The 25,524-nt window shown below is 47.0% G+C and overlaps 5 protein-coding genes, 2 long non-coding RNA genes and 1 pseudogene across 15 annotated transcripts; 3 read left to right on the forward strand and 5 right to left on the reverse strand.

The window, feature by feature from the left end:
• Positions 1–16: 16 nt before the first annotated feature.
• Positions 17–3,294, reverse strand: LOC100845349 (annotated as a pseudogene).
• LOC112269297 lies at positions 3,166–4,420 on the forward strand. Its single transcript, XR_002960957.1, has 2 exons — positions 3,166–3,296; positions 3,438–4,420. It is a non-coding gene; the product is annotated as an uncharacterized LOC112269297 (long non-coding RNA).
• A 108-nt stretch (positions 4,421–4,528) lies between these two features.
• LOC100839365 (G-type lectin S-receptor-like serine/threonine-protein kinase B120) lies at positions 4,529–10,803 on the reverse strand. 2 transcript variants are annotated; one of them, XM_003580579.4, is made up of 7 exons: positions 9,452–10,721; positions 8,870–8,968; positions 8,601–8,782; positions 5,799–6,009; positions 5,463–5,700; positions 5,218–5,368; positions 4,529–5,037 (listed from the first exon to the last, which is right to left on the reverse strand). In XM_003580579.4, the coding sequence occupies exons 1-7, from the start codon at positions 10,719–10,721 to the stop codon at positions 4,735–4,737; spliced, it is 2,454 nt and encodes an 817-aa protein (XP_003580627.2). In that variant the 3' UTR covers positions 4,529–4,734. The 2 variants fall into 2 exon arrangements, with proteins under 2 accessions (XP_003580627.2, XP_024311512.1); XM_024455744.1 differs by having other exon boundaries at positions 4,744–5,037; positions 5,198–5,368; positions 9,452–10,803.
• On the forward strand, positions 7,355–7,712 carry LOC112269296. Its single transcript, XR_002960956.1, has 2 exons — positions 7,355–7,492; positions 7,580–7,712. It is a non-coding gene; the product is annotated as an uncharacterized LOC112269296 (long non-coding RNA).
• Positions 10,804–11,098: 295 nt separating the features above from the next.
• LOC112269294 lies at positions 11,099–24,808 on the forward strand. The gene is made up of 2 exons (XM_024455758.1): positions 11,099–11,406; positions 24,468–24,808. Exons 1-2 carry the CDS (start codon positions 11,153–11,155, stop codon positions 24,706–24,708), a joined length of 495 nt encoding a protein of 164 aa, XP_024311526.1. The 5' UTR covers positions 11,099–11,152; the 3' UTR covers positions 24,709–24,808.
• LOC106865597 (G-type lectin S-receptor-like serine/threonine-protein kinase B120) lies at positions 11,969–14,913 on the reverse strand. Of its 5 annotated transcripts, none has more exons than XM_024455755.1 (6): positions 14,408–14,913; positions 13,455–14,305; positions 13,175–13,372; positions 12,839–13,076; positions 12,596–12,746; positions 11,969–12,502 (listed from the first exon to the last, which is right to left on the reverse strand). In XM_024455755.1, exons 2-6 carry the CDS (start codon positions 14,185–14,187, stop codon positions 12,200–12,202), a joined length of 1,623 nt encoding a protein of 540 aa, XP_024311523.1. In that variant the 5' UTR covers positions 14,188–14,305; positions 14,408–14,913; the 3' UTR covers positions 11,969–12,199. The 5 variants fall into 5 exon arrangements, with proteins under 5 accessions (XP_024311523.1, XP_024311522.1, XP_024311521.1 ...); XM_024455754.1 differs by having other exon boundaries at positions 13,455–13,596; positions 13,708–14,913; XM_024455753.1 differs by having other exon boundaries at positions 12,839–13,101; positions 13,266–13,372; positions 13,455–14,913.
• Positions 15,735–19,195, reverse strand: LOC100845648 (receptor-like serine/threonine-protein kinase SD1-8). Of its 3 annotated transcripts, none has more exons than XM_014895826.2 (8): positions 17,766–19,169; positions 17,539–17,643; positions 17,264–17,433; positions 16,961–17,171; positions 16,632–16,869; positions 16,404–16,551; positions 15,980–16,318; positions 15,735–15,888 (listed from the first exon to the last, which is right to left on the reverse strand). In XM_014895826.2, the coding sequence occupies exons 1-7, from the start codon at positions 19,120–19,122 to the stop codon at positions 16,016–16,018; spliced, it is 2,532 nt and encodes an 843-aa protein (XP_014751312.1). In that variant the 5' UTR covers positions 19,123–19,169; the 3' UTR covers positions 15,735–15,888; positions 15,980–16,015. The 3 variants fall into 3 exon arrangements, with proteins under 3 accessions (XP_014751312.1, XP_024311507.1, XP_014751314.1); XM_024455739.1 differs by having other exon boundaries at positions 17,539–17,640; positions 17,766–19,168; XM_014895828.2 differs by lacking the exons at positions 15,735–15,888; positions 15,980–16,318; positions 16,404–16,551 and having other exon boundaries at positions 16,690–16,832; positions 17,766–19,195.
• Positions 19,958–24,450, reverse strand: LOC100845953 (G-type lectin S-receptor-like serine/threonine-protein kinase At4g27290). 2 transcript variants are annotated; one of them, XM_024455740.1, is made up of 7 exons: positions 22,018–24,450; positions 21,668–21,787; positions 21,449–21,573; positions 21,094–21,310; positions 20,730–20,967; positions 20,496–20,625; positions 19,958–20,373 (listed from the first exon to the last, which is right to left on the reverse strand). In XM_024455740.1, exons 1-7 carry the CDS (start codon positions 23,378–23,380, stop codon positions 20,074–20,076), a joined length of 2,493 nt encoding a protein of 830 aa, XP_024311508.1. In that variant the 5' UTR covers positions 23,381–24,450; the 3' UTR covers positions 19,958–20,073. The 2 variants fall into 2 exon arrangements, with proteins under 2 accessions (XP_024311508.1, XP_010227298.2); XM_010228996.3 differs by having other exon boundaries at positions 21,653–21,787; positions 22,018–24,449.
• Positions 24,809–25,524: the final 716 nt, after the last annotated feature.

Genomic DNA, 25,524 nt, shown 5'->3' on the forward strand with positions numbered 1-25,524 from the left:
TTCGAACCAGCTATGCTAAACAAAAAGAAAACGTGCCATGATGAGTAAATAAAACTGGTAAATCTTGCATACATTAGAAGTTAGAAAACATCTAACGACCCTCTTGTGTAGTGATACTCATTGCATTATCAGAGTTCTCCATATTTTGACTTGTAGAAAAATATAGAGGTTGTTTTGGTGCTGGAAGGAGTGCGTTCTCATTCTCCAAGATAAATATAACCGAAGACATAAGTGGCCTATCATTCGGATGGTCTTGAACACACAAGAGTCCTACATGGACACACCGTAGAACTTCACGAAGTGGGCAACTCTCAACAATCAAACAGTCCACCAGTTCTCTTGCTTGTCCATCTTCCCATAGTTTCCATGCCTGGCCAATAGAAGTTGGTTATCATCAAGTTCCTATTTTTTCTTGTTTGCTCTATTAGACTTTTTGCGTTCACAAGTACTTACATAAGCTGTGAGGCTAGAAAAGTTAGTTGTCAGATGTGGTGAACTGATCTTCGAGCCGCTTATAATCTCCAGGAGAAGCACACCAAAGCTATAGGTGTCTGACTTCACAGAAAATGAACCGCCCATCACATATTCGGGCGACATATAACCACTGTTAAAACAATTTTAGCATCAAGGAGTTCAAATAGTGAGTTAAAACTAGGCCATAATAATTGAAGTGCTAAGGAAAGGATTGACTACAATATTAGTTACTTACTATGTTCCGACAACCCTGGTAGTGTTTGCTTGTTGCTGGTTTTCACCAAAAATCCTTGCCATACCAAAATCTGATATTTTGGGATTCATTTCTCTGTCCAACAGTATGTTGCTTGTTTTGAGATCTCTGTGTATTATTGTTAACCTCGAATCTTGATGGAGATAAAGAAGCCCTCTTGCTATCCCTTTGACTATTTTGAAGCGTGTGGGCCAATCAAGCACATATTGTCTTTTAGAATCTCCAAAGATCAATAAGGAACAAATTGTGTCATTAGTCAGAAAGGATACAATTTTAGTTAGTCTAAAAAAATCTTATAAAAAGTTATCAAAGACCAGAGCTTACCAAATAGGAAGGCATCCAAGCTTTTGTTAGGCAAATATTCATAGATGAGTAACCTCTCATCTCTGTGAATGCAACAACCAAGAAGTCTAACTAGGTTTCTGTGTTGTAATTTCGCAAATAGAACTATTTCATTTTTAAACTCCTCTATCCCTTGCCTAGAACCCTCGCCAAGTCTTTTGATCGCAACCTCATTGCCACCTTCAAGCATTCCCTACATGATTGTACATCATGAATGTTGAAACAATTTGAATCACAATAATGTCCTGCTAATGTAGTCATTTATTAATTAAGAGTCTAGTATATTTCAGTTGTGTAGATAGGACCTGTTCTTACCTTGTAAACTTTGCCAAAACCTCCCCTTCCAATTAGGTTTGAATCTGAGAAATTATTGGTTGCAGCAACAATGCTTTCAAAGTTAACAAATGGGAACTCTATGTTTTTGCCTGTAATTTCATTGCAAGAATGGAACTATCCTAACATCTGTCTCTTTTGGATTTCCTTCTTTCGTCGTTTTCCTGCTAAAGATCAATACATTTTGCTTACATTAGTTAATACAGTTGAATTTTAAAAACAAGGGCTCTTGTTCTACCTCTGTATTTGAATATGCTTAGAAGTGCTATGCATGTGAGCATCACCGTGCAAGCTGTAATTGTGAGTATGATCTTTACTAAATTGATGTTCTTTCGACCTGCAAAAATTGCATTCTGTTAATTTAAATTTGATATTAATTTGCTGTGCAGATTAGTTAATTAAGTGAAAAATGACCACGAATACACTAAGAAAATAAGCTAAAATGAGATTAAAGGATCACCAAAAAGAACAGAAAATAAGGCTAGAACACAGCCCCTGATAGAACGGACGGTGCATACCATGAGAGTCAGCAAGCCGGAGATACAAGTCCTCGCCAGAGTTAATGGATTTCCCTGCAGTGAAAAAAGAGTCACCATTGTATTTCTCAGTGTCGATAAGCTCCCCTGTCCAAACCAAGCACCTTGATGGGTCGGCCTTAGCAAGGTTACGGCTGAAATTGGCATAAGCATATGCCGTGCACGCGCAATTCCCAGTGCACTCGGCCTTACACTCGTCTAAACTTCTATTCCGTATATGCAAGAACTTGTCGGGGACCTTCATCCTAGGCAATGTCACGAAATGAGCTTCCTTGCTGCATTCCAGTGCTTCCTTTCTCCGACAACCTCCTGACGAAATGTTAACACCGTTAGGCTCAAACCCATCGAGGCACGCGCACATCGGCCCTCTCGTGGTGAGATCGCAGTACCCAAACGGTCCACATGAAGAGTAGATGTCACAGGGAACAGCAGGGTCAGGGCGCGAAGAGATGACTCCCCATGATAATGACTGATTGTTCCAGCTTAGAGACGTGATCTTGCCTGTGTGGTCAAGCTTGATAAGCGTGAAGGGTGAGCCATCAGAGACCGTGAATGTAAAGTAGAGTTCATCCGGTGGGTCGACAGATGATTGGGAGACTACGGAGCTGCTGTTGCTCAAATACGTGCTGCCAGACACCGTCTGCCCATTCCACACGCCTCGGTAGTGCCGTCTGGTTCCGTTCCAGATGATCATCTGAAGGACCGGGTGGCTAGGGTCACCGCTCATGGAGAGTTCCCCGGAAGATGGGTCATCCGGGTCCTTCCAAGCAACAAGGCGCCCCACAACCCGTGTCTTGTGGCTCACCACAAACCTCATCTTTGGAAGGATGATGTCGGTCGGGTGATCAAAGCTTTGCCATATGATCGTGTTGTTCGGCATCCGGATGACAAAGTTCCCTTCATCGAGCAGCAGTGCGGCAACTAATTGGGTACTTCTTCCAGCGGTGATGTTGTTCTTGGTCTTCCAGTAAGTGACGCCTTGGGAGTCTGACAACACCAGGTCAGAACTGTTTGTGACGGCGAGCGCCGCGGATGAAGGGGGAGCTATTGGTTTGTCGCGATTGGTGACCCACACGACGGTGCGCCGACCAGCTGCCGGGAGGTTGTTGTACCATATACCAAGGTAGAAGCTCTTGTTGGAGCTGGCCGGGGAGAAGAAGCCGAGAGCAAAGTCCCCGCCCTTGGAGACGAGCTTTTCGCCGTAAAAGAGTGGCTTTGCGTGTGTAAGGGTATCGTCGGATTTGCAGGATGGACTCAAGAGCAGGAGGATCAAAATGGGAATGCAAATGGTCATATGGCGTCTCTTTGTCTGCCTTGCCTTGTGCCACTGCCAAGTGAAGAAATAGAACGCGCGCCGGGTGAGCAGTTTAGCAAGCTCGACTCTTTGTCAGTTCGGCGAGCGTGTATGTGTGGTTGATGAATTTTCCTTTTTTTCCGTCTTTCCAATCCATGTCCGAAGTCGACTCTTATGACTTATTGCCCTTGTAAATTGGAACCAGGATGGAATACATCATGTCAAAGTCTGGAATTAATTGAGAAGAGGAGTACTACTGATGGATAAAGACAACACGGTCGACCTAGGCCATAGCAGGGATGACCGGGCGACCGGCCGGCCGGATCCCGGAGAGCTGATTCAGTCTCCAGCGACGGTGCTGCACGCGCAAAGAAGAATCGTCACTACACAACTTGGGCCGATCTCACGACTTTACAAGTTACGGCAGACTCCGGACTTCAGATATTTTCCCGTTCTGCAGAACATGCTGTCCACCGTCGAGGTATCCATGGAATCGAACCGAACCCCAGGGGTTTGGGGGAGTGGTTTCTTATTTTCTTCTTGGAAGGGTCGTGAGCGCTCAATATGGGCCGGTCCTCCTGGGCTTTTGGCCCGTAAGCACTTCAGCGAAGGCACGGGAGCAGGTAGTATAGGCCCAAGGCCCGAAGGGTGAGACATTACGAGAACGGCAGGGACGACGACGAACGGCCTGAATGTCCCGGGGGCGGGGGCGGCTCGGCCCGTCGTCTGCGTCAGCCAGACAGCCAATGCGGCGCCCCGCCGGTCAGCTCGAGCAGTGGCAATGGCGGGTCGCCGCGGTAACGCCGGCAACCACCAATACGGCGCCCTGGCTGAGGCGCATAGGCCCCGGAGGTAGGGGCCTGCTCAGGCTGCGGTGGCGCAATGGCAGTCGCGCGCGGGAGCAAATGCGGGAAAGGACGAGCCGGCGTTCCGGCCGTGCTCTGGCGTCGTCACTCGTCAGATCCCCTGAACCCATGCCATCCGAGGAGATTCCACTCCAGGATCTCCAATTCTCCATGGTCCCGGTCTTGAGCCCAGGTACCGGTTCACTTTTGGATTGCTGTTCAAAACTTCAAACCTTAATTTCGCAGCATTATTTGGTTCAGGTGCGACTGTACAGTTTATATTTCTTTTTGATGAATCGATGGCGTGTGACATGGTTATAGGAATTGATGATGATTAAACAGATTTTGCAATGTTTTGTGAACATACAAATTTCCAGGCGATCGAATAGGTTGAAGGTGATAATCATATTCAGCTGGACATTTGAACATCGTTAGTTTTCAGTAACGGAAATGGGGGGAAATCCTCTCATAAAAATGGCATACCAGTAGCACATATAGAGGACCAGTACAGGGGTACCTTGCGTCGAAGACGTCTAATTATTCACGGATTTACCCATACAATTGATAAACCTCATGACGACTGCCTGCGCAAGATTTCAGTTCACAGAGAGGACATCATAATATGTTAAATTTCACATAGACTAAATTAGAGAACATCTAACGGCCCTCGAGTGTTGTGATACTCATTGGGTTCGCAGAATTCACCATGCTCTCCCTTGCTTCTCCACCATCACAGTTACGTAGATCAAAATATACTGGTTGCTTTGGAGCTGGAAGCACCACGCTTTCGTTCTCTAACGTAACTATAACCAATGACATAAGTGGCCGATCATCTGGACGATCTTGAACACATAAGAGTCCCACTTGGATACACCGTAGAACTTCGTGAAGTGGGCAGCTGTCAACAAACGAAGAGTCCACCAATTCAGTCGCTTTCCCATCTTCCCATAATCTCCACGCCTGACCAACAAAATGAAGTTATGATCGAGTTACTATATACTCCCGCCGTCCCGAATTAACTGACGTGTATTTGTATAAGAATCTATATACAAATCCACGTCAGTTAATTCGGGACGGAGGGAGTAGAAAAGGTAGGGAGGGGAGATTAATTAGAAATTACATGTGTTCCACAGTATTTACATAAGTTATAAGGCTAGAAAAGGTAGGTATAAGCTGAGGTGAGCTGATCTTCAGGCCACTAACAATCTCCAAGAGAAGAACACCGAAGCTATAAGTGTCCGATTTTGTAGAACAGGCACCTCCTATCACATACTCAGGTGACATGTAACCACTGTTTAAAACATTCAGCAAGTCAGTAAGGGAACTTGCAAAATAAAATATACAGAAAACATGAGTGGCGGTGAGGAATGTATAACAATACTTACTATGTCCCAACGACACGGATAGTGTTTGCTTGGTTCTGGTTTGCACCAAATATTTTTGCCATACCAAAATCTGAAATTTTGGGAATCATTTCTTTGTCCAACAAGATGTTGCTTGGTTTGAGATCTCTGTGAATTATTGTTAATCTTAAATCTTGATGGAGATAAAGAAGGCCTCTTGCTATCCCTTTAATTATTTTGAACCGTGTCGACCAATCAAGCTCATATTTCCGTGCAACATCTTTATGATCAATATAAAACGGAGTTATAGTCATCATAAATATCATTTTGGTTAATGCAAGGACTCCAGCGATATGCGATGAACAGAGTAGCACATACCGAAAAGAAACACATCTAAACTTTTGTTAGGTAAGTATTCGTAGATCAGTAACTTCTCATCTTGATGAATGCAACAACCAAGAAGTCTAACTAGGTTCTTGTGCTGCAACTTGGCAATTAGAACCACTTCATTTCTGAACTCCAGCGTGCCTTGTCCAGAACCCTTGCTAAGCCTTTTCACAGCAACTTCATTTCCACATTCCAATGTTCCCTAGAAGAGCGCATATTTTTGTTCAATGAAGTGCAAATTAACTTTTACCCGTTGCCAAGAATAAGTCAACTTTCACCTCTTTTAACTTTGAGCCCAGAAGATATTTCTCAACTATAAAATTAATTCCTTTGGATCCTCAAACATAAAAAATTGGGAAAATCTCCAAATCATCCTAAACCACACCGATTTTTGGATAATGTGCCATCAACATAAACATATTTCACTAACTTGACGTTCACTTTTACAGGTAGTAATCATGGGTCAGCAAAGGCTTTTATTAGAAACAAGAGTAAAATGCACCGGAGGTCCCAATTCTTTCGCAAATGTCCCAAGTTAGTCCTAATTCTTTAAATCTGCACATTTTAGTCCTAAAAGTTCATAAGTGATTCATCCCAGGTCCCTAACTCGCTCTGGCGCGTGCCGCCTGCCGACGTAGCTGTTCAGGCCCACCGGTCAGGTGCCACGCGGACTGTGCTTTTGCAAATAACCCCCTCATTTATCCTCTTCTCTCCCCCGCGAGCCCCACCTCTCCTTCTCTGTTCCTCTTCTCGGCAACGCAGAGGCGACACAGAGGTGACCCGACGACGACGCGTGCGACGGCAAAGAAACCGCAATTGCCGGGCGGCGGACGACGTTGGCCACTCCGCCGAGATGGCCCCAGTCCGTCGGGAGCTAGGCGCCAGCCAGCCTCTGTACGGTAAGTAAAATCCTAGCCTGGCGGAAATTTCTGAACCCTAACCTAACTCCATTGCTGTTTTCGCGTAAATTAGTATGAATTAGTTGTACTGGATGATAGGTAGAAGTAGTTTGGTATGATTTTGGGCACAATTTTTGTCATTTCTTTGCTTAGGACCAAGTGACTCGCTGTTCTTTGTAAGCATTAGTCATGGGGGATTCTTTTGTGGCTTCGGGGCGAACAAGTCTTATGTAGATGGCAGTGTTGCTTGGTTTGATGGATGTGAGGTTGATACTTGGTCACCTCTTTGGATTAAGGACTTCATAAAACAGTTGGGCTACATTCGCAACAAGTGCAAGGTGTGCTGGCTTCTTCCTGGGAAGAACATGGGTGATGGATTACGCATTGTTGATAGTGATGCAGACACTTTAGCAATGGCTTCGCGCGATTGTTCCAAAGTTTATGGTTTTCTCACTCTATGTTGACCATAAAGATGAGCTTTATAGCAACCTCTATTCGGATTATTGCACGCTGGAGTGCATGCAATCACCTGAACATAACAAGAGGAGGTGTCCAGAATTAGGAAGGGGTACTGCTGCTACTGCTGATGCTCAGCAAGCCCAAGATGCTGCTGATCAACAATCCCAAGATGATGCTGCTCAAGGTCAAGCTGGTTCAAAGAAGAGTAAACTACCTATCAGAAGAAATATAATTCTTGCAGATGCTCCAGCTCCTCAGCCTGCAAATGCTCTAGCTGCCAGGAAAAAGAAGCAGATTCTCAAGAAAAACCTCAGTTCTAGCTGCCAGGTAAAATGATCTCCATTTTCATGTATATCAGTACTAATTCTCTTGCATAAACATGACAAATCCTTACTATCTAACAATTCTTGCAAGGCATCAACAAGCCCAAGTGTTGCTTTGTCTGGAACAAATGACTTCCATGGAGTTCTCCCCGGAACCTTTCAGTGCTACAAATATTGTCACATGTATGCATTTCAATAAGAGTAAAATGCATCAGAGGTCCCAATTCTTTCGCAATTGTCCCAAGTTAGTCCTAAATCTTTGAAACTGCATGTTTTAGTCCTAAAAGTTTCATAAGTGGTTCATCCCGGGTCCTATACTGTCTTCGGCGCGTGCCTGGCGCCTACGTGGTTCTTCGGGCCCACTCGTCAGATGCCAACGCGGACAGCTTTTTGCAAACAACCCCCTCCCTTCTCCTCTTCTTTCCCCCGTCACCCCCAGCTCTCTTTCTCTACTCTCCTGTCTCCACTTCTCTGCGACGCAGAGGCAACCCGACAGCGACGAGAGCGACGTCGAAGAAACTGCCATTGCCGGGTAGCGGACGACACAGGCCACTCCGTCGAGATGGCCCCAATTCGGCAGGAGCCCGGTGCCTACCAGCCTCTACGGTAAAACCCTAGCCTGGCGGAATCTCAACCCTAACCTAACCTGTCTGGTGGGTTCGCGGGGGAGAAGACAGAAGGAGGCAGGGGGTTATTGGAAAAAAGCCGTCCGCGCTGGCATCTGACAAGTGGGCCCAAAGAGCCACGTAGGCGCCGGGCACGTGCCGAAGCCAGTATAGGACCTGGGATGAACTAGTTATGAAACTTTTAAGACTAAAACGTGCCGTTTCAAAGATTTATGACTAACTTGGAACATTTGCGAAAGAATTGGGACCTCTAATAGATTTTACTCTAGAAACAAAGTGCTAGGTAAGTTATCAACTTGCCCATGTTGATGAAACGTTATCCAAAACCCTTGTGGATGTCACGTTGTCCAAAACCGGGGTAGTATATGTTGGTTATGACAACCGACTGGGAGTTGTGTAAATCAAACGATTTCAGACTCAGGGGTGTTTTCTGGACTCAGACAACAGTTGAAGCATGAATTAGACCTTATAAGTACTTTCTGTTACCTTGTAAACTTTTCCAAAACCTCCCCGTCCAAGCAAATTGGAATCAGCGAACATATTTGTTGCCGAAAGGATGTCCTCAAAGCTAATAAATGAAAATTCTGTATTTTCTCCTTCAAGCTCGTTGGATGTGCTAAAGTATTCCAGCATCATTTTCTTCTGTGTTTCTTTCTTTCTCATTTTTCCTGCCGGATGGGACATCCATATTTATTTATTTTGTTGAAGTCTTGCACCAAGGTAATATGTAGAAAACATGGAATCTGCTACTATACCTCTGTGTTTGCAAATCCAGACGAGGGCTATGCATGTCAATAGCAGCAGGCATGCTACAATCGGGAGTACAATCTTTATTGTGCTGCTCCTTTTGTCAGCTGCAGAAGTTCAGAAAACAGAAATTCAGAGTTTACGGCACAAATCATTTCTTGCAACTGTATGAATTCAGTTGCATATATACCATGACGGATCTGTGAAGCTAGCGCCTAGACTATCATGAATTTGATTACCTAAACTACCAGGGCTTGTGGTAAATCAAAGTTTTGAGAATTGATGTTTTAATATACTTGTGTAGAAAACTTGCAGTGTTACTGATTCTACTCACTCCAAAATAAATAAATAATTGTCTTATGTCAACGCCCACACACACAAAAAGCAACTGGCTATGACCGTATGGAAAAGTTAAGGCATGAAACCTGACAAGAAATTTCAATGCATTTGACATTGTAGGCTAGATATATTGTATAGTTTAAGGTCGTACTAGAAAAGAAATATATTGTATTTGTAAAAGGATGTTAAACGAAATATCTTCTTTCTTGTCAAATGAATCGCCGTACTAGAAAGCAAGACATAATACATACCAGGAGTGTTAGCAAGGCGAAGGTAAAGGTTCTCGCCGTAGTTCATGCTGAACTTCCCTATGTCAACAAGCTCCCCAGTCCAAATCAAGCACCTCGACGAGTCGGCCATAGCACCAACGCTGCTCAAGTTGGCGTAAGCATATGCTATACATGAGCAGTTGCTACTGCACTCGGCCGCGCATTCATTGAAACTTATTTTCTTAACGTGCCAGAACTTGTCCGGGATCCTCATCCAAGGCAAGGTTACGAAATAACTTTGCTTGTCGCATTTCAATTCTTCTTTTCTCCGACATCCTCTTGAAAACTTAAGATCACTGGGCTCGAACCCATCGAGGCATTGGCACGCCGGGACAGTCCCAGTGAGGTCGCAATAGCTGAATGGGCCACATGAGGCGTAGAGGTCGCAAGCAGCTTTGGGGCTCTCAGAAATGACTGTCCATGAGGATAAATGGGGGTTCCAGTTTAGGGACCTAAACATGCCGGTGTAATCTAGTGTCAAACGCGCGAATGTTAAGCCACCTGAGACTGTGAACATGTAGTAGAATCCGTCACCTAGACTGAGGGACGTTTCAAACAAGACAGAACTGGCGTTGCTTAGGTGTACACCCCCAGTCACCGACACACCATTCAACACGTTACTGCGGCAATACGGCCTGGTTCCATTCCAAATCATCCTCTGCAGAGTCGGCGAGCTAGGGTCACCGCCACATGAGAAGTCTCCAGAGGACGGGTCATCTGGGCCCTTCCAAGCAACGAGACTCACGGCGACCTGTCCCTTGTAACTCACCAAAACTCTCATGTTTGGAAGTATTGTGTCGGTCGGATGGTCGAAGCTCTGCCACATCTGATCCTTGGCATTCGATAGCCGGACAACAAAATTCCCCGAGTCGAGTAGCACTGCGAAAGCTTCGGGCCCTCCAGCGACAATATTGTTTGTGGTTGTCCAAATATTGTGACCTTTGGAGTCGGACAATACCATTTGAGAACCGTTGGTGATGGTGAGCACGGCAGACGAAGGGGTGGTGATTGGCTTGTCTCGGTTGGCAACCCACACGATGGTGCGCGGTCCGGGGATACTGTGGTACCATATGCCGAGGTAGAAGCTCTTGTTGGAGCTGGTTGGGGAGAAGAAGCCGAGAGCAAAATCCCCACCCTTGGAGATGAGTATGTCATCGTGAGTGAGTGGCTTTGTACGAGTGAGCTGGTCATCGGATTTGCAGAACGAACTCAAGAACAGGAGGAAGAAGATGGGAGTATAGTGCATAGCCATTAGGCCGTCTCCTCCTCTTCAGACCGTGGTTGTGAGATGGAGAATTTTCTGTCTATCTCATCAAATTTTGGCACTCATCACATATATGTGGAAGATAAAGTCTAGACTGACAATTCTACGGACAAAGACAACAAGTTCGACCTTGACCACAGCACGGATGAGGAGACGACCGGCGAGGGAGCAGACTCCAAGTCTCCCCACGGTAGAGATCATCGTTGCTACGTGAGCGCTCAACATGGGCCAATGCTCGTAGGCTTTTGGCCCGTTAGTACGCCAGTGAAGACATGGGAGGGAGTATTGGGCCAAGGCCCAACAGGGTGTGATTGCCAATACGGCCTGACCGGGGGGCGCCTCGGCCCACCTGCGTCGGCCCGACAGTCAATACGGCGCCCCGCCGGAGGCGGAGGAAGCGGTCAGTTCGAGCAGTGGCAATGGCCGGTCGCCGCGTTATCGTCGGCGAGGCCAACGCCAATGCGGCGCCCTGGCTGAGGCGCATGGGCCCCGGAGGTAGCGGCCGGCTCAGGCTGCGGTGGCGCAATGGCAGTCGCGCGCGCGAGCCAATGCGGGGAAGGACGAGGCGGCGGTCCGGCCGTGCTCTGGCGTCGTCAGATCCCCTGAACCCATGCCATCCGAGGAGATTCCACTCCAGGATCTCCAATTGTCCATGGTCCCGATCTGAGCCCAGGTACCGATTTACTTTTGGATTTCTGTCCCAACCTTAATTTCGCACCGTTATTTGCTTCAGGTGCGAACGTGCAGTTTATTTTTGTTTTTGATGAATCGATGGCGTGTGACATAGTCATAGGAATTGATGATGATTAAACAGATTTTGCAATGTTTTGGGAACATATTCAGCTGGACATTCGAACATCGTTAGTTTTCAGTAACGGAAATCGGGGGGAATCCTCTCATAAAAATGGCATATCAGTAGCACATATAGAGCACCAGTACAGGGGTACCTTGCCTCGAAGATGGCAACGTCTAATTATTCACAGATTTTCCCATACAATTGATAAAACTCATGACGACTGCCTGCGCAATAGTTCAGTTCACAGAGAGTACATCATAAAGTATATAACTAGCTATGTTAGATTTCGCAAAGACTAAACTAGATAACATCTAACGGCCCTCGAGTGTTGTGATACTCATTCGGTTCGCAGGAGTCACCATGCACGCCCTTGCTGCTCCACCTTCACAGTTACGTAAAGCAAAATATAATTGTTGCTTTGGAGCGGGAAGCACTGCACTTTCGTTCTCTAACGTAACCATATGCCAAAAATAGATGTATACATATCAGTAGCATATATCGAGGACCAGTACAGGGGCAGAGCTCCCTTTTCTTGACAGTGGCTCCGCCTAATTATTAACAGCTGTTCCCACACAATAGAACTCACAAGTATTACAACTACATAAGCAAAAGTTAAGTCGACAAAGAGTAAATTTATCCTAAATTTCACATAGACTAGATTATAAAATATCTAACGTCCCTCGAGTTTTGTGATACTCATTGCATTGGCAGAATTCTCCATGCTCTCCCTTGCCTCTCCATCTTCGTAATTACACAGAGAAAAATATACTGGTTGCTTTGGAGCTGGAAGCACCGCACTTTCGTTCTCTAATGCAAACATAACAGATGACATAAGTGGCCGATCATCAGGACGGTCTTGAACACATAAGAGTCCCACATGAATACACCGTAGAACTTCATGAATCTTGCAGCTATCAACAACCGAAGAATCCACCAATTCAGTTGCTTTTCCGTCTTCCCATAATCGCCATGCCTGGCCACCAAAATGAAGTCAAGGTCGAGTTACTATTAAAAAAATCAGGGAGGGGGAATTAATTAGAAATTCCCCGTGTTCCACAGTATTTACGTAAGTTATAAGGCTAGAGAAGTTCGGTATAAGCTGAGGTGAGCTGATCTTCAAGCCACTAACAATCTCCAAGAGAAGAACACCGAAGCTATAAGTGTCCGATTTTGTAGAAAAGGCACCTCCTGTCACATATTCAGGTGACATGTAACCACTGTTTAAAACAGTCTACAAGTCAGTATGGAACGTACAAAATAAACCACGCAGAAAAACAAGTGTCGGTAAGGAATGTACAACCGTACTTACTATGTCCCAACGACATGGATAGTGTTTGCTTGGTTCTGGTTTGCACCAAATATTCTTGCCATACCAAAATCTGAAATTTTGGGAATCATTTCTTTGTCCAACAAGATGTTGCTTGCTTTGAGATCTCTATGAATTATTGTTAATCTTGAATCTTGATGGAGATAAAGAAGGCCTCTTGCTATTCCTTTAATTATTTTGAACCGTGTCAACCAATCAAGCTCATATTTCCGTGCAACATCTTGCATGATCAATGTAAAACGAAGCTATAGTCATCATAATATTATTTTGGTCAATGTAAGAACTTCATATGTGTGATGAACAGATTAAAACACATACCGAAAAGAAACGCATCTAAACTTTTGTTAGGTAAGTATTCGTAGATGAGTAACTTCTCATCTTCATGCATGCAGCAGCCAAGAAGTCTTACTAGGTTCTTGTGCTGCAGTTTGGCAATTAGAACTACTTCATTTCTGAACTCCAGTGTACCTTGTCCAGAACCCTTGCTAAGCCTTTTGACGGCAACTTCATTTCCACCTTCCAATGTTCCCTACATGAGCGCATATTTTTTTTATTTGAAAAAGAGCTGGAAATAAATTTTGCTGGCCCGTATAGTTACCCTTTTGCCATGAATAAATTTCACTCATGGACGTTTCATACACGAAGGAACTGGCGTTGCTTAGGTATGCACCACCAGAAACCGACACGCCATTCAGCACGTTGCCACGGCAATACGGCATGGTCCCATTCCAAACTATCCTCTGCAGGGTTGGTGAGCTAGGGTCAGTGCTACATGAGAAGTCCCCAGTGGACGGGTCATCCGGTCCCTTCCAAGCAACGAGACGTTCGACGACTTGTCCCTTGTAACTCACCAAAATTCTCATGTTTGGAAGTATTGTGTCGGTCGGATGATCGAAGCTCTGCCATATCTCCGTGCTATTTGACAGTCGGAGAACAAAATTCCCCGAGTTGAGTAGCACCGCGGAAGCTTCGAACCCTCCAGTGACAGTATTGCTTGTGGTCGTCCAAATATCGTGACCTTCGGAGTCGAACAGTACCATCCGGGAACCGTTGGTGATGGCGAGCATGGCAGACGAAGGGCTGCTGATTGGCTTGTCTCGATTGGCGACCCACACGACGGTGAGTGGTCCGGGGATGCTGTGGTACCATATGCCAAGGTAGAAACTCTTGTTGGAGCTGGTTGGGGAGAAGAAGCCAAGAGCAAAGTCCCCGCCCTTGGAGATGAGTATATCATCGTGAGTGAGTGGCTTTGCATATGTGAGCTGGTCATCGGATTTGCAGGATGAACTCAAGAATAGGAGGAAGAAGAAGGAAATACAGTGCGTAGCCATCAGGCCGTTCCTCCCTCTGCTTGTGTCTGTTAAGGGAAGAAAGTAGCACACAGATACAGATATGCATGGTCCTTTCCTGTATGGTTCTTCAGACCGTGGTTGTGTGGTGCAGAATTTTCTGTCCATGTAATCAAAGTTAGGCACTCATCACCCTTAAGGAGTTAATGTGGCAGGTAAAGTCTAGACTGACAATAATACAGACATAGACAGCAAAGTGGACCTTGACGGCTTGGCCACAGCACAGAATTGCAGACGAACGGCGCGGGAGCAGACTCCAAGTCTCCCCACGGCAGAGGAAATCGTTGCTATGAATTTCAGGTCAGATCTTGGAGTGAAACTCACACCTCAGACTCTGTTCGGTTGTCCCCAGCCCGGCCCGATTTGGGGCCCGATCCACGTGGGTCACCTAGGCCGGGAAACAATCCCGGCCCAACCAAAATGTTGCTCTTTTTTTTTTTGGAGAGGACCATAATGTTGCTCAGGGGGCCATGGCATGTGCATGTGGTCGGCTGGGCTAGCGAGGATGTCACCATGGTCTAGCGAACATATATTTGTCTAGTACGGAGTATTAAATATGTCGGTGTCTTTATCTACAAACTCAGTAAAATTTGGCAAATTTAACTTCGGACAATCCCATATGTACAAATATTTAGAAATGAAGGGATTACATTTCCACAAAATGCAGTTGCATGGGTAAGGATAGTTAAATAGTGCTAGAAGACGATAGCGTACCAGGAGAGTCAGCAAGGCGAAAGGTAAAGGTTATCGCCGTAGTTGACGAGTTTCCCCGTATCGACGAGCTCCCCAGTCCAAACCAAGCATCTCGACGGGTCGGCCGTAGCGCCGGAGTTGCTCAAGCTGGCATAAGCATATGCCATACACGAGCAGTTGCTGCTGCACTCGATCGGTCGCACACTCATGGAAACTTCTGTTCCATAAGTGCAAGAACTTGTCAGGGACCTTCATCCCAGGTAAAGTCACAAAACGACTTTGCTTGTCGCATTTCAATTCTTCTCTGGCATCCTCTCGAAAAGTTAAAATCATTGGGCTGGAACCCATCGAGGCACTGGCACGTCGGGGCAGTTCCAGTGAGGTCGCAGTAGCTGAACAGGCTACATGAGTCGTACAGGACCGTTGGTGATGGAGAGCATGGCAGACGAAGCGGTGATTGTTGGGTTGTCTCGGTTGGCGACCCACACGACGGTGCGTGGTCCGGGGATGCTGTTGTACCATATGCCGAGGTAGAAGCTCTTGTTGGAGCTGGTTGGGGAGAAGAAGCCGAGAGCAAAATCCCCGCCTTTGGAGATGAGTATGTCACCGTGTGTGAGTGGCTTTGCATGTGTGAGCTCATCATCGGATTTGCAAAATGAACTCAGCAATAGGAGGAAGAAGATGGGAGTATAGTGCATAGCCATTAGGCCTTCTCCCTCTGCTCGTCTCAAGGGAAAGTAAGTAGCACACATATACAGATAGCCGTGGTGTGTGCGCTGTATGGTTCTTCAGACTCTGGTTGTGTGTTGGAGAATTTTCTGCCCATCCAATCGAAATTAGGCAATCATCGTCACCCTTAGGAAATAATGTGGAAGATAAAGTCTATAGTAGACTGACAATTCTACGGACAAAGACAACAAGGTCGACCTTGACCACAGCACGATGAGCAGACGACCAGCCGGAGAGCAGACTCCAAGTCAGCAAGTCTCCCTACGGTAGAGAAAATCGTTGCTACAATATTATTTATCTTATAATGTAGTAGCTTTATGAATTACATGACTGCGAAAAGGAAAAGTTTTACACTAAATTGTGCCATTGTGGAGCCTGCAATTCAGAGCTACCGCCCCTCCAACACGGTGAGGCTCATGTTATTCATAGAGCTGCTAGTATTCTCTTCTGTTTCTTTTGCTTCAGAGTTCCTTTGTGCAAAATACACCGGTTGTTTTGGGGTTGAGAGTGTCGTGGTTTCATTCTCCAACATAAAAACGACCGACGACATGAGTGGCCTATTATTTGGATTGTCTTGCACACATAAGAGTCCTATATGGATACACCGCAGAACTTCAGTTGGTGAACACTTGTCAACAATGGATGAGTCCACCATATCCATTGGCTTACCATCTTTCCATAAGTTCCATGCCTGAACAAATGGAATCAAGTCCCTATAAATTAGTAACTTTCATTTGAATTGTGGAGAAATTCAGCATTTAATTAATGATACTTACATAAGCTAACAGGTTTGGGAAGTCTGAGAGGCGGGGTAAGCTAATCTTCAGACCACTTATGATCTCCAAGAGTATAACACCAAAACTATAGGTATCGGACTTGACAGAGAAGGCACCATCCATTGCATATTCAGGAGACATGTAACCGCTGTGTTGCAGTGTGAGCAATAAGAAAATGTAACAAAAAATGTTTAACTGCACAAATATCATTTTGCATGAATTACTCACTATGTTCCAACAACTCGGTTAGTGTTTGCTTCTTGTTGGTCGCGACCAAAGATTCTTGCCATGCCAAAATCCGATATCTTCGGGCTCATATCCACATCTAACAAGATGTTGCTTGATTTGAGATCTCTATGAATTATAGTCAACCTTGAATCTTGGTGGAGATAAAGAAGGCCTCTAGCCACTCCTTTGATTATTTGAGACCTTGTTGACCAATCAAGAACATGTTTACTTGAAGGGTCTAGTTGGAACATCGTGCAAGTTATAAGCATGCAGCGTAGTTCCTTAAAAGATGTCTTAACTTTTGACAAACATATAGTGATTGAACATACCGAATATGAAGACATCCAAGCTCTTGTTGGGTAGGTATTCGTAGATCAGCAGCCTCTCATCTCCATGAATGCAATAACCAAGAAGTCTGACGAGGTTCCTGTGCTGCAATTTTGCAATTAGAACAACTTCATTTCTGAATTCCTCTGCTCCTTGTCCAGAATTCTTACTGAGCCTTTTGATTGCAACTTCTTTGTCATCTTCCAGCATTCCCTGAATCCGGTATGTTTAATCCTTCTTAAGCTAAACAGAGTTCATTATCTTCATAAAACTACTATTTTACAGGAAAACTTTAGTTCTCTCACCTTATAAACCTTCCCGAAGCCTCCTTGCCCGAGCATATTGTCATTAGAGAAATCCTCCGTTGCAGTAACAATGTCTCTAAAGCTAAAAAATGGAAGCTCTATGTTTTCGTCGCCAAGTTCGGTTGATGCACTCAGTATCGCCTTTTTCTGGATATCCCTGCTTCGCATGCCTAGAACGAATATTCAAATTGTTAGTTAGTCTAGTGCAAAAATATTGGAGTATTACGAGAATCTTAGTGCTGAATTAATTGAAGTGGCTATCTGGTTGGTTCTACCTCTGAACTTGCATATCCAAACAAGGAAAATGCAGGCGAGTACTAGCAGGCATGCCGTAACTGGCAGTAAAATCTTTAACATCCCCCTTCTGTTCTCATTAACTGCTGAAACATATTTGACGAAGAGAAGTAAACAGTTATTCATAACTGTATTATATAACCAAAGTGGTCAACAGCAAGATAAGATGAACAGAGTTGCTTACAAAGATTGGGAAAGATTCACATACCTAGTTCAGACTTTGCCAGCCTGACATAGAGATCCTGCCCTTTGTCGACATACCGGACATCAACAATGTCACCAACCCACATAACGCAGCCACTGCCCTCACCACCTCCGCTGATATCCGCGGCGGCGAAGGCCACGCAGGAGCAATTGGCAAGGCACCTCGCCCTGCAATCCCCCACCGTCGCTGCCATGTCCACCGTCGTGTTATCCGTGTCCGGCAGCTTCACGCCCCGCACCGCCTTGAACCCGTCCGTCGTGCCGCCACCGGCACGGCAGTCCAGCGGCACGTTCCTCCGGCACCCGCCGGAGGCTTCCCTGATCGCCCACTGCGCGGCATCCACGGGGCCGAACCCGGCCACGCAGCCGCAGAAGAGCGTGGACGGCGTGTTCACGTCGCAGAGCCCGAACTTGCCGCACCTGCCGTACTCGTCGCAGACGTCCCTCGGCGCCTGCGCGAACACGTTCCAGACTTTGCTGGCCGGGTCCCAGACCAGCCGCTGCAGCACGCCGGCCTCGCCCAGCACGAGCCGGGAGAACGGCGGCTTGGATGCCGAAGACGGCTTGACGTCGAACACGTAGGCGACCTCGTCGGGCCGGACGACGACCTCGTTGGTGAACATGTCGGAGTAGGACGCCATCTCGGGGACCCCGCTGAAGTAGAGCCCGTTCCAGGGCCCCGTCCGGTACTTCTTCGCCCCGCCGCGCCACGACACGCAGTCGGGCAGGCCCCGCGTGTCCATGGCGCGGCGGCAGTCCCCCGTGGACGGGTCCGTCGGGTACTTCCACGACGTGAGCGCCCATTCGGCCCCCGTCTGCGGGTTCACGCCCAGCCGCATGCCCGCGATCAGGGTGTTCGACGGATGGTCGAACGACTGCCACAGCACGTCACTGCCGCCGGTGCCACGCACCAGGACCAGGTTGCCGGACTCGAGAAGCTGCGCCTGCACTGCCGCCGCGGAGGAAGACGAGGAATTGTTGCCGTTGGTTGTTGTAGTGTTGGAGGAGGACCAGGCGGTCCGGCCTGAGCCGTCGAGCAGGAGGAGGATGCCCGTGGCGGCGTTGACCGTTAGAACGCCGGCGGTGTCGTTGAGCGGGCTGTCGCGGTTGGCCAACCAGACGACGGCGTCGGTGGACGCCGAGAACCATATCCCGAGGTACCGAAGGCTCGGCGTGCCGGGCGAGAAGAAGCCCAGGGTGAAGGTGCCGCCGGCCGAGACGAGCGTCTGGCCGTCCGTGATGTTGCGGCGGCCATCGTTCAGAGTGTCGGATGATGAAGAAGAACTGCCCGAGCCCGAGGTTACAAGAGAAAGAAGACAGAGCACGGAGAAGACGAGCAAGGCAGCAAAGTTGGGAAACATTATGTATAGTACTGTTAATTTCTTGCCCCTTGAACCAAAAATGGGTACTGCTGCTGCATGCACACTCGATCTGGCTGTTCATATATAAGATGCGACCGCGTCTAGAACTAGAAGCTAGTGCCGTCAACTTGCATGGTCGTCGACGGCCGGCCGACTGATTGATGGATCGGCTCATGGAAGTTACGTGATACTGCTCGCGAATTAGTCAAAGGGAAGCCAGTAGCCACGCGCGCGTGACTCCACTAGCCACCTTTTCTCGAAGCTGCATGCATACCCTTCGACGACATGGAAGTTGTACAGCAGTTGCGTCGCTGTCTGTTACTTGGTGAGTGCATGCATGCATGTTGTTGGTCGCCATCTCCATTAATTTGCTACTCATGTCTCAGCATGGACTCATGGTGATGTGGAGTTGTCAGTTGTGTACCGTAGCATTGGCTGCATTGCCCTCACAAACATGCAAGGCAAGGAAAGGTAGCCAGTTGCCGAACAAGATCTGGCTCAGATCGACTCAAAGACCCAGCAAACTCGAAGGCCCGTCGGGCTGGCCTCTCAAACTCAAAGGCCTTCTTGGGCTCAGTATACGCGACAATACAAACTTTCCCTCAAATTTGAAGGCCCGTCAGGCCGACCTAGGAGTGAGAACAGTACTACTCCCTCCGTGTTTCCCCTATCTAGACACTTTTTAGGAATAGATACATCTAATTTTGAATAAATTTGAGACAAGAATTATGAAACGGGGGAGTAGTACTTTGATGCAATTCATCCTCAATTCTTTGCATGCAGACAAATGTATGAAACCACACAGTCGCGTGGCACCGGCCAAATGGACAATCGGTTCACTTGGGCATTTTGCTATTTATTTTTTATTTATTTTTTGAAAAGGAGGATAACCCTCGACAGTAGGCATTTCGCTATCTTGTGATGCCAAATTCATCGCGGCTTTGGCGCTAGTTACTGGAGATCAACCGTAGTGGACCTAGTGAAATCTGCCTCACGTGCTACATGCCTTGTTCTGTTATACACTCCGGGCCTATTTGGCCGACCAATCTGTGAGGTCTTGGTGGTTAGCATTGCGACGACTTCAGACATGGCCGGCCTGTCGTCGGGTGATTCTTGAATGCAGAGAAGCCCAATGTGAATGCACCTCACGAGCTCAGAGCCCATCTCAGAATCAGGCCCAGAGAGACAAGGGAGACTCACAGTTGAATCAAGAAGAGCCACTGTCTTGTCCTGCTCCCACAGTCCCCATGCCTGCAATGCAACAGAGATTTGTTCGCATAATTCTTGATGTTATGGCCAAGAATCCAAGATCTCACAGCTAAAAATAATTGTCAAGAACCACATACAGTTGAGCTTCTTTAGTGTGCACTTACGTGTGAAAGGAGTCTTTGCGTCTCGCCGTTCCTCTGTCCGCTAAGGGTTTCCAGCAGAACGACTCCGAAACTATAGACGTCGCACTTCAGCGTCATTTCCGCTCGCAATGACTCCGGCGATGCGTATCCACTTTGCGTAACCCAGACATAAAGTAAAATTATCTGACCACCATCGGCATTTGGAAATGAAATACAAACCATGTAAATATGACTGGAGTGTGTAGAGTGCCTTACGGTGAATTGACAATGGTGAGGCTAGACTCCAGCAGATCTGGGACGAACAGCTTCGCGGTGCCAAAGTCTGCAACCTTGGCCTGCCAATTGTCATCTAACAGCACGTTGGAAGGCTTCAGATCTCTGTGGACGACGCTCTCACCGGATCCCTCATGCATGTACGCCACACCTTGTGCGATGCCATGGATGATATCCAGCCTCTGCCTCCAGCTCAGCGTGCCACGGAGGCTGGGTTCGCCTGCAAGGCACAGATGTTTTCTGTCGTTGGCAAACCAGACGCAAAGACATGCAGAAGAGACCCTAATGATCTGTGAATTCAGATTCTGATCATAGGCAAGTGAAGTCTATGGAATTATGGATGTACCGAATATGTAGAGATCCAGGCTCTTGTTCGGCATGTAGAAGTAGACGAGTATCCGCTCGTCTGTTTCGTCGCAGTAAGCAAGCAGGCGCACAAGGTTGCCATGCCGGAGCCTGGCCATCACCTCCACTTCTCTTGTGAAATCACTTTTGCCTTTCCTTGTGAGAGCGGACTGCCTAAGCCTCTTCACGGCAATCGTTCTACCATCAGGTAATTGGCCCTAGTAATTGTATAATTATGGAGCTGACAATTAGTCTATAATCTCTACAAAAAAGAACTTAAACAGCTGCAGAACCATAGTTGATCAAACAAGCAAATCGCATGCGAAGCATTGTGAATGAAATGGATGCGCGCGCACCTTATACACTATGCCAAATCCTCCTTGACCAATTACATGGCTCTCAGAGAAATTCAGTGTAACCTCCTTCAGAGTGTGCAGATCAACCAAGGGAACTGCCAAAAATGAACTCTGAGGAATACCATCTGCAATTTGAGCCAAGTCAGCTGGATTTACGCAGGCGTCATAAGAAAAGAGAATAAGATAAAAACTATGGTAGAGCACCGTTTAGTCGTTTACGTGAGATTCTGTGCTTCCTTCTCCACCATATGACAAAGAACAGTGCAAGTACTATAGCAACAGCAGAAGCTACTGGCACAAGAACAGTCACAATAGCGAACTTGGAGCTCCTCTCTGCAGCTGTTACAGATGTAAAAAATCATGTTAGGTGCAGTTCATATCTTATAGTCAATTAAATGTGGTTGCCAGTAACCTCAGGTTTATGTCAGTATTAAGATTCTTTCAGTGCGATTTTGCAATTTGTTTTTTTGAACGCTGATTTTGCAATTTGTCAATTCTATCTGCTAAATAAGCAGTATACTAATGTATGAAAAAAACGAGCTGAAATGATTGTCATATTTTTTTTGTACCTAATTCAGATTCAGCCAGCCTCAGGTACAGATCCTGCCCCCGGTCGACGTAGCGAAGATCAATGATGCCATCTGTCCACATGATGCTGCCACTTTCACCGCCGCCTTCTTGGATCTCGGCGGACGCGTAGGCCAGGCATGAGCAGTTGGCCAAACACCTATCCCTGCACTCCTCCGTCGAGATGCTCGTGTCAACCGATGCGTTGTGCGTGTCCGGCAGCTTCACGCCACGCACCAGGACGAACCCGTCCGTCGCAGTCCCGTCGCCATGGCAGTTCAGCACCACGTTCCGCCGGCACCCACCCGAGGTCTCCCTCATGTTCCATGTTGGCGGTGACGCGGGGCTGAACCGCTTGAGGCAACTGCAGAACGCCGACGATGCTGCACTAGCATCGCACAGACCAAACGGCCCGCACCTCCCGTAGGTGTCGCACCCGTCCCTTGGGCCCTGGAAGAAGATCTTCCATGCCAGGCTGCTCGCGTCCCAGACAAACCGCCTGACCATGCCGGCGTCCGTCACCACGACACGGGTCAGTGGCGCGCCACGCTTGGCGGTGTACCCATACGTGACCTCCGAGGCGCTGGCCGTCACTTGCAGCGGGAACTCATGTGCATAAGTCAAGGCCTCCGGGACACCATTGAACCACCGGCCATTCCATGGGCCTGTGCGGTACGCCTTGGCATCCCGCTGCCATAGGATGAGCTCCGGCAGCCGAGTTGTACTGTAGTCCAGCACACGGCGGAAGTCCCCCGGAGAAGGGTCATCCGGCGAGCGCCACGACGAGAGGTACCACTCGTCTCCGGTCCACAGGTTCTTGCCCATCTTCATGCCAGGCAGCAAGGTGTTCGACGGGTGGTCGAACGACTGCCACAGGATGGTCTTGCTTCCGTGGTCGTGCACGACAAGGTTGCCGGACTCCTGCAGCTGCACCACCGCTGAAGAGGTGTTGGGGGAGTTGGACGACCACGCAACCTGGCCGGGGCCATCGAGCAGGAGGAGGTCCCCTGTGTCGCTGGCCACCAGCAGCACGCCAGCAGTGTTGTTGAGAGGGCGGTCACGGTTGGCCACCCAGCAAACGGCCTCAGCGGACACTGAGAACCATATCCCGAGGTACCTCTTGGTCGATGCACCGGGAGAGAAGAATCCCAGTGTAAATGTGCCGCCAGCCGAGATGAGTGTCTCGCCATCAGTGACATTCTGGCCCTTCCTGAACGTATCTGTAACGCCAACGGCGAAAGCTCTGGGAGACAGTAGTAGGAATGTAAAGGAGAAAAGACTAAGAATGTAGCTGCAGGTTACTGCCGTCATTATGGACGCCTCTTCCTCTAATCCTAGAGAAGAAAGAAATGGGTACAGGTGCATGAACCGTACTGCTAAGCTAGGTCTTCATGAACCACTACTGTACTTATCAAGGGGCGATCCGGTACGGCATGGGATTTCTTGTCTTAATTAACAACGTAGGGCTGACAGCTAAGGTAACTAGCTCAGAGTGTGAAATGGTCCACTTATCCTCGATTAACAGGAAGAAAGAAGATGCGAGTACAAGTTGATAAAATTGATCTTTCCAAGAAGTTGCAAGTGTGCAGCTGTGGATGCAATATATATATATATATGTTCCCAACTGCCCACTCCCTTTCAAACTAAGGAACATGGAGAATCTAGTGCAGTACTCACTCTGATCCAGATTATAAGATTGTCTAGCTCTGTCCTGAACCAAAAAATAAAGTTTGACCAATCTTATAGAGAAACCTACAAACATCTACAACTCTAAATTAGTTCTATTAAATCTGTCCTGAAATATATCTCCATATTATACTTATTTGATATTGTAGGTACTAATACATTTTTGTATAACCTTGGTCAAAATTTTAAAAGTTTGACTAAGTACAAAGCTAAAACATCTTATAATTCGAAAGGGTGTAGTATTTATTTCCTGTATGCAGATCTAGTTGCACGCTGCTTTCCTCTGTGGCCTTTCTGACAAAATACCACGGGTACATGATTACAGTAAAGTCTGTCAATGAAACGAAGTCAACAAGTCAACCATCGATTCTCTCGAGTTTAAGACCCGGCCAAAAATAGTTATGTCCCACATCGATCTCTTCTCTGAAGTCTGCAGTACCCTTGACATAGAAAGTGTTCGGATGCATTGTCAACCTTTGTTCACATGCATTGTCGACCTTTGTCCATGAGCATGAGGTTTTAGACTCAATTAGTTGTGATTTTGAAGATGGAAATTATATATCGAAACGGAGGTAGATGCAGTTTAGTAGCATTTCTAATCTATCTACGAATGAACCGTGAGACTCCTGCATTTCTCGTACAGCTGATATCTCACGTTTGAATTTTCCTAGAGCGTTCTCTACATGACAAATTAGATTAGAACTGAAAAAATTTACAGTCTCACCGTCGCGCTATCTCACGTTCTAACACACATTCAGAATTTCAGATCAGGGAATGGAGAATGGACAGACCGCAGTGGTGTGATGATGTGGCGGCTCGCGGGGACGGCCTCCTCGGCACTGCACCAATACAGGTGCGGCCTCCTCGCTCCTCGGATCAGCACCCTCGTCGGAGACGGGCGGCAGGCGCTCGCTCCTCGCTGGGTTTGTTTCTGGAGCAAGGAGCGGGAGGCGGAGACGCAGTGGCGTGCCCGCGCCGGGAGATGCGGAAGAAGCGGCGGCGGCTGAAGTGGATAGCTGCGACGGCCGTGGACAGGGGTTTCGAGCGGCGGCGCTAATTCAGTCTGAAGGAACGTGAACCAGGGAGGGGATCGATTTTTTTCGGGACACGACACACTCGCCCTCTTTTCGTATGAATCCTGGGTGGTGAAAATAAAGGATTCTAATCTAAAGAAAATTTTCTACGCAACACATTTTGGATCGTTGGATGGTATCTAATGAAGTACTCCTATTAACTAACCCTAAGAGCTTGTTTGCCCCCCATCATTTGGGATTAGAATTCTGAATTCATTTTAAATTTCAAAAACCAACTTATTTGGCTGGCACGGAATTGGTCACACTAACTAACCCCAATTTTTTTTAAAAGCCATCATTTCTTTAGAAATGTTTCTAACTCTACAAATCCATGTGGTAGATAAACATAATTTTTGAACCCGAAATTCAAACTCAACCAAATGAAATCCTATCAAAAAATGGATTTCATTTCATTTCTACTAAATGATATGAAAAGATGGATGCCAAATGAGCTGTGAGATTCATGTGTTGCATAGCATCCAAACATCACTTCCAATCAGTTTCTATGTATTATTTTTTTGAAAGAGGCAAAAGCTTTGCCGCTCTAATAATAAAGAAGAAGCATACGTACAGATAAGGAGGGGCAACCCCTCAAAGCAAGAGGATTACATTAGGGCAGAGAAGTCCTTAGCCCCCGCACTCCGCCACGCATGGACCTCGTCTTTGATACGGGTGATAACAACGCTAGCGGGGGCCGACGAGTTACGGAAAATGCGACAGTTTCGCTCCTTCCAAATTTCCCAGGCAACC

This window comes from Brachypodium distachyon, chromosome 5 (assembly GCF_000005505.3).
Source record: "Brachypodium distachyon strain Bd21 chromosome 5, Brachypodium_distachyon_v3.0, whole genome shotgun sequence".
Classification (NCBI taxonomy): Eukaryota; Viridiplantae; Streptophyta; class Magnoliopsida; order Poales; family Poaceae; genus Brachypodium; species Brachypodium distachyon.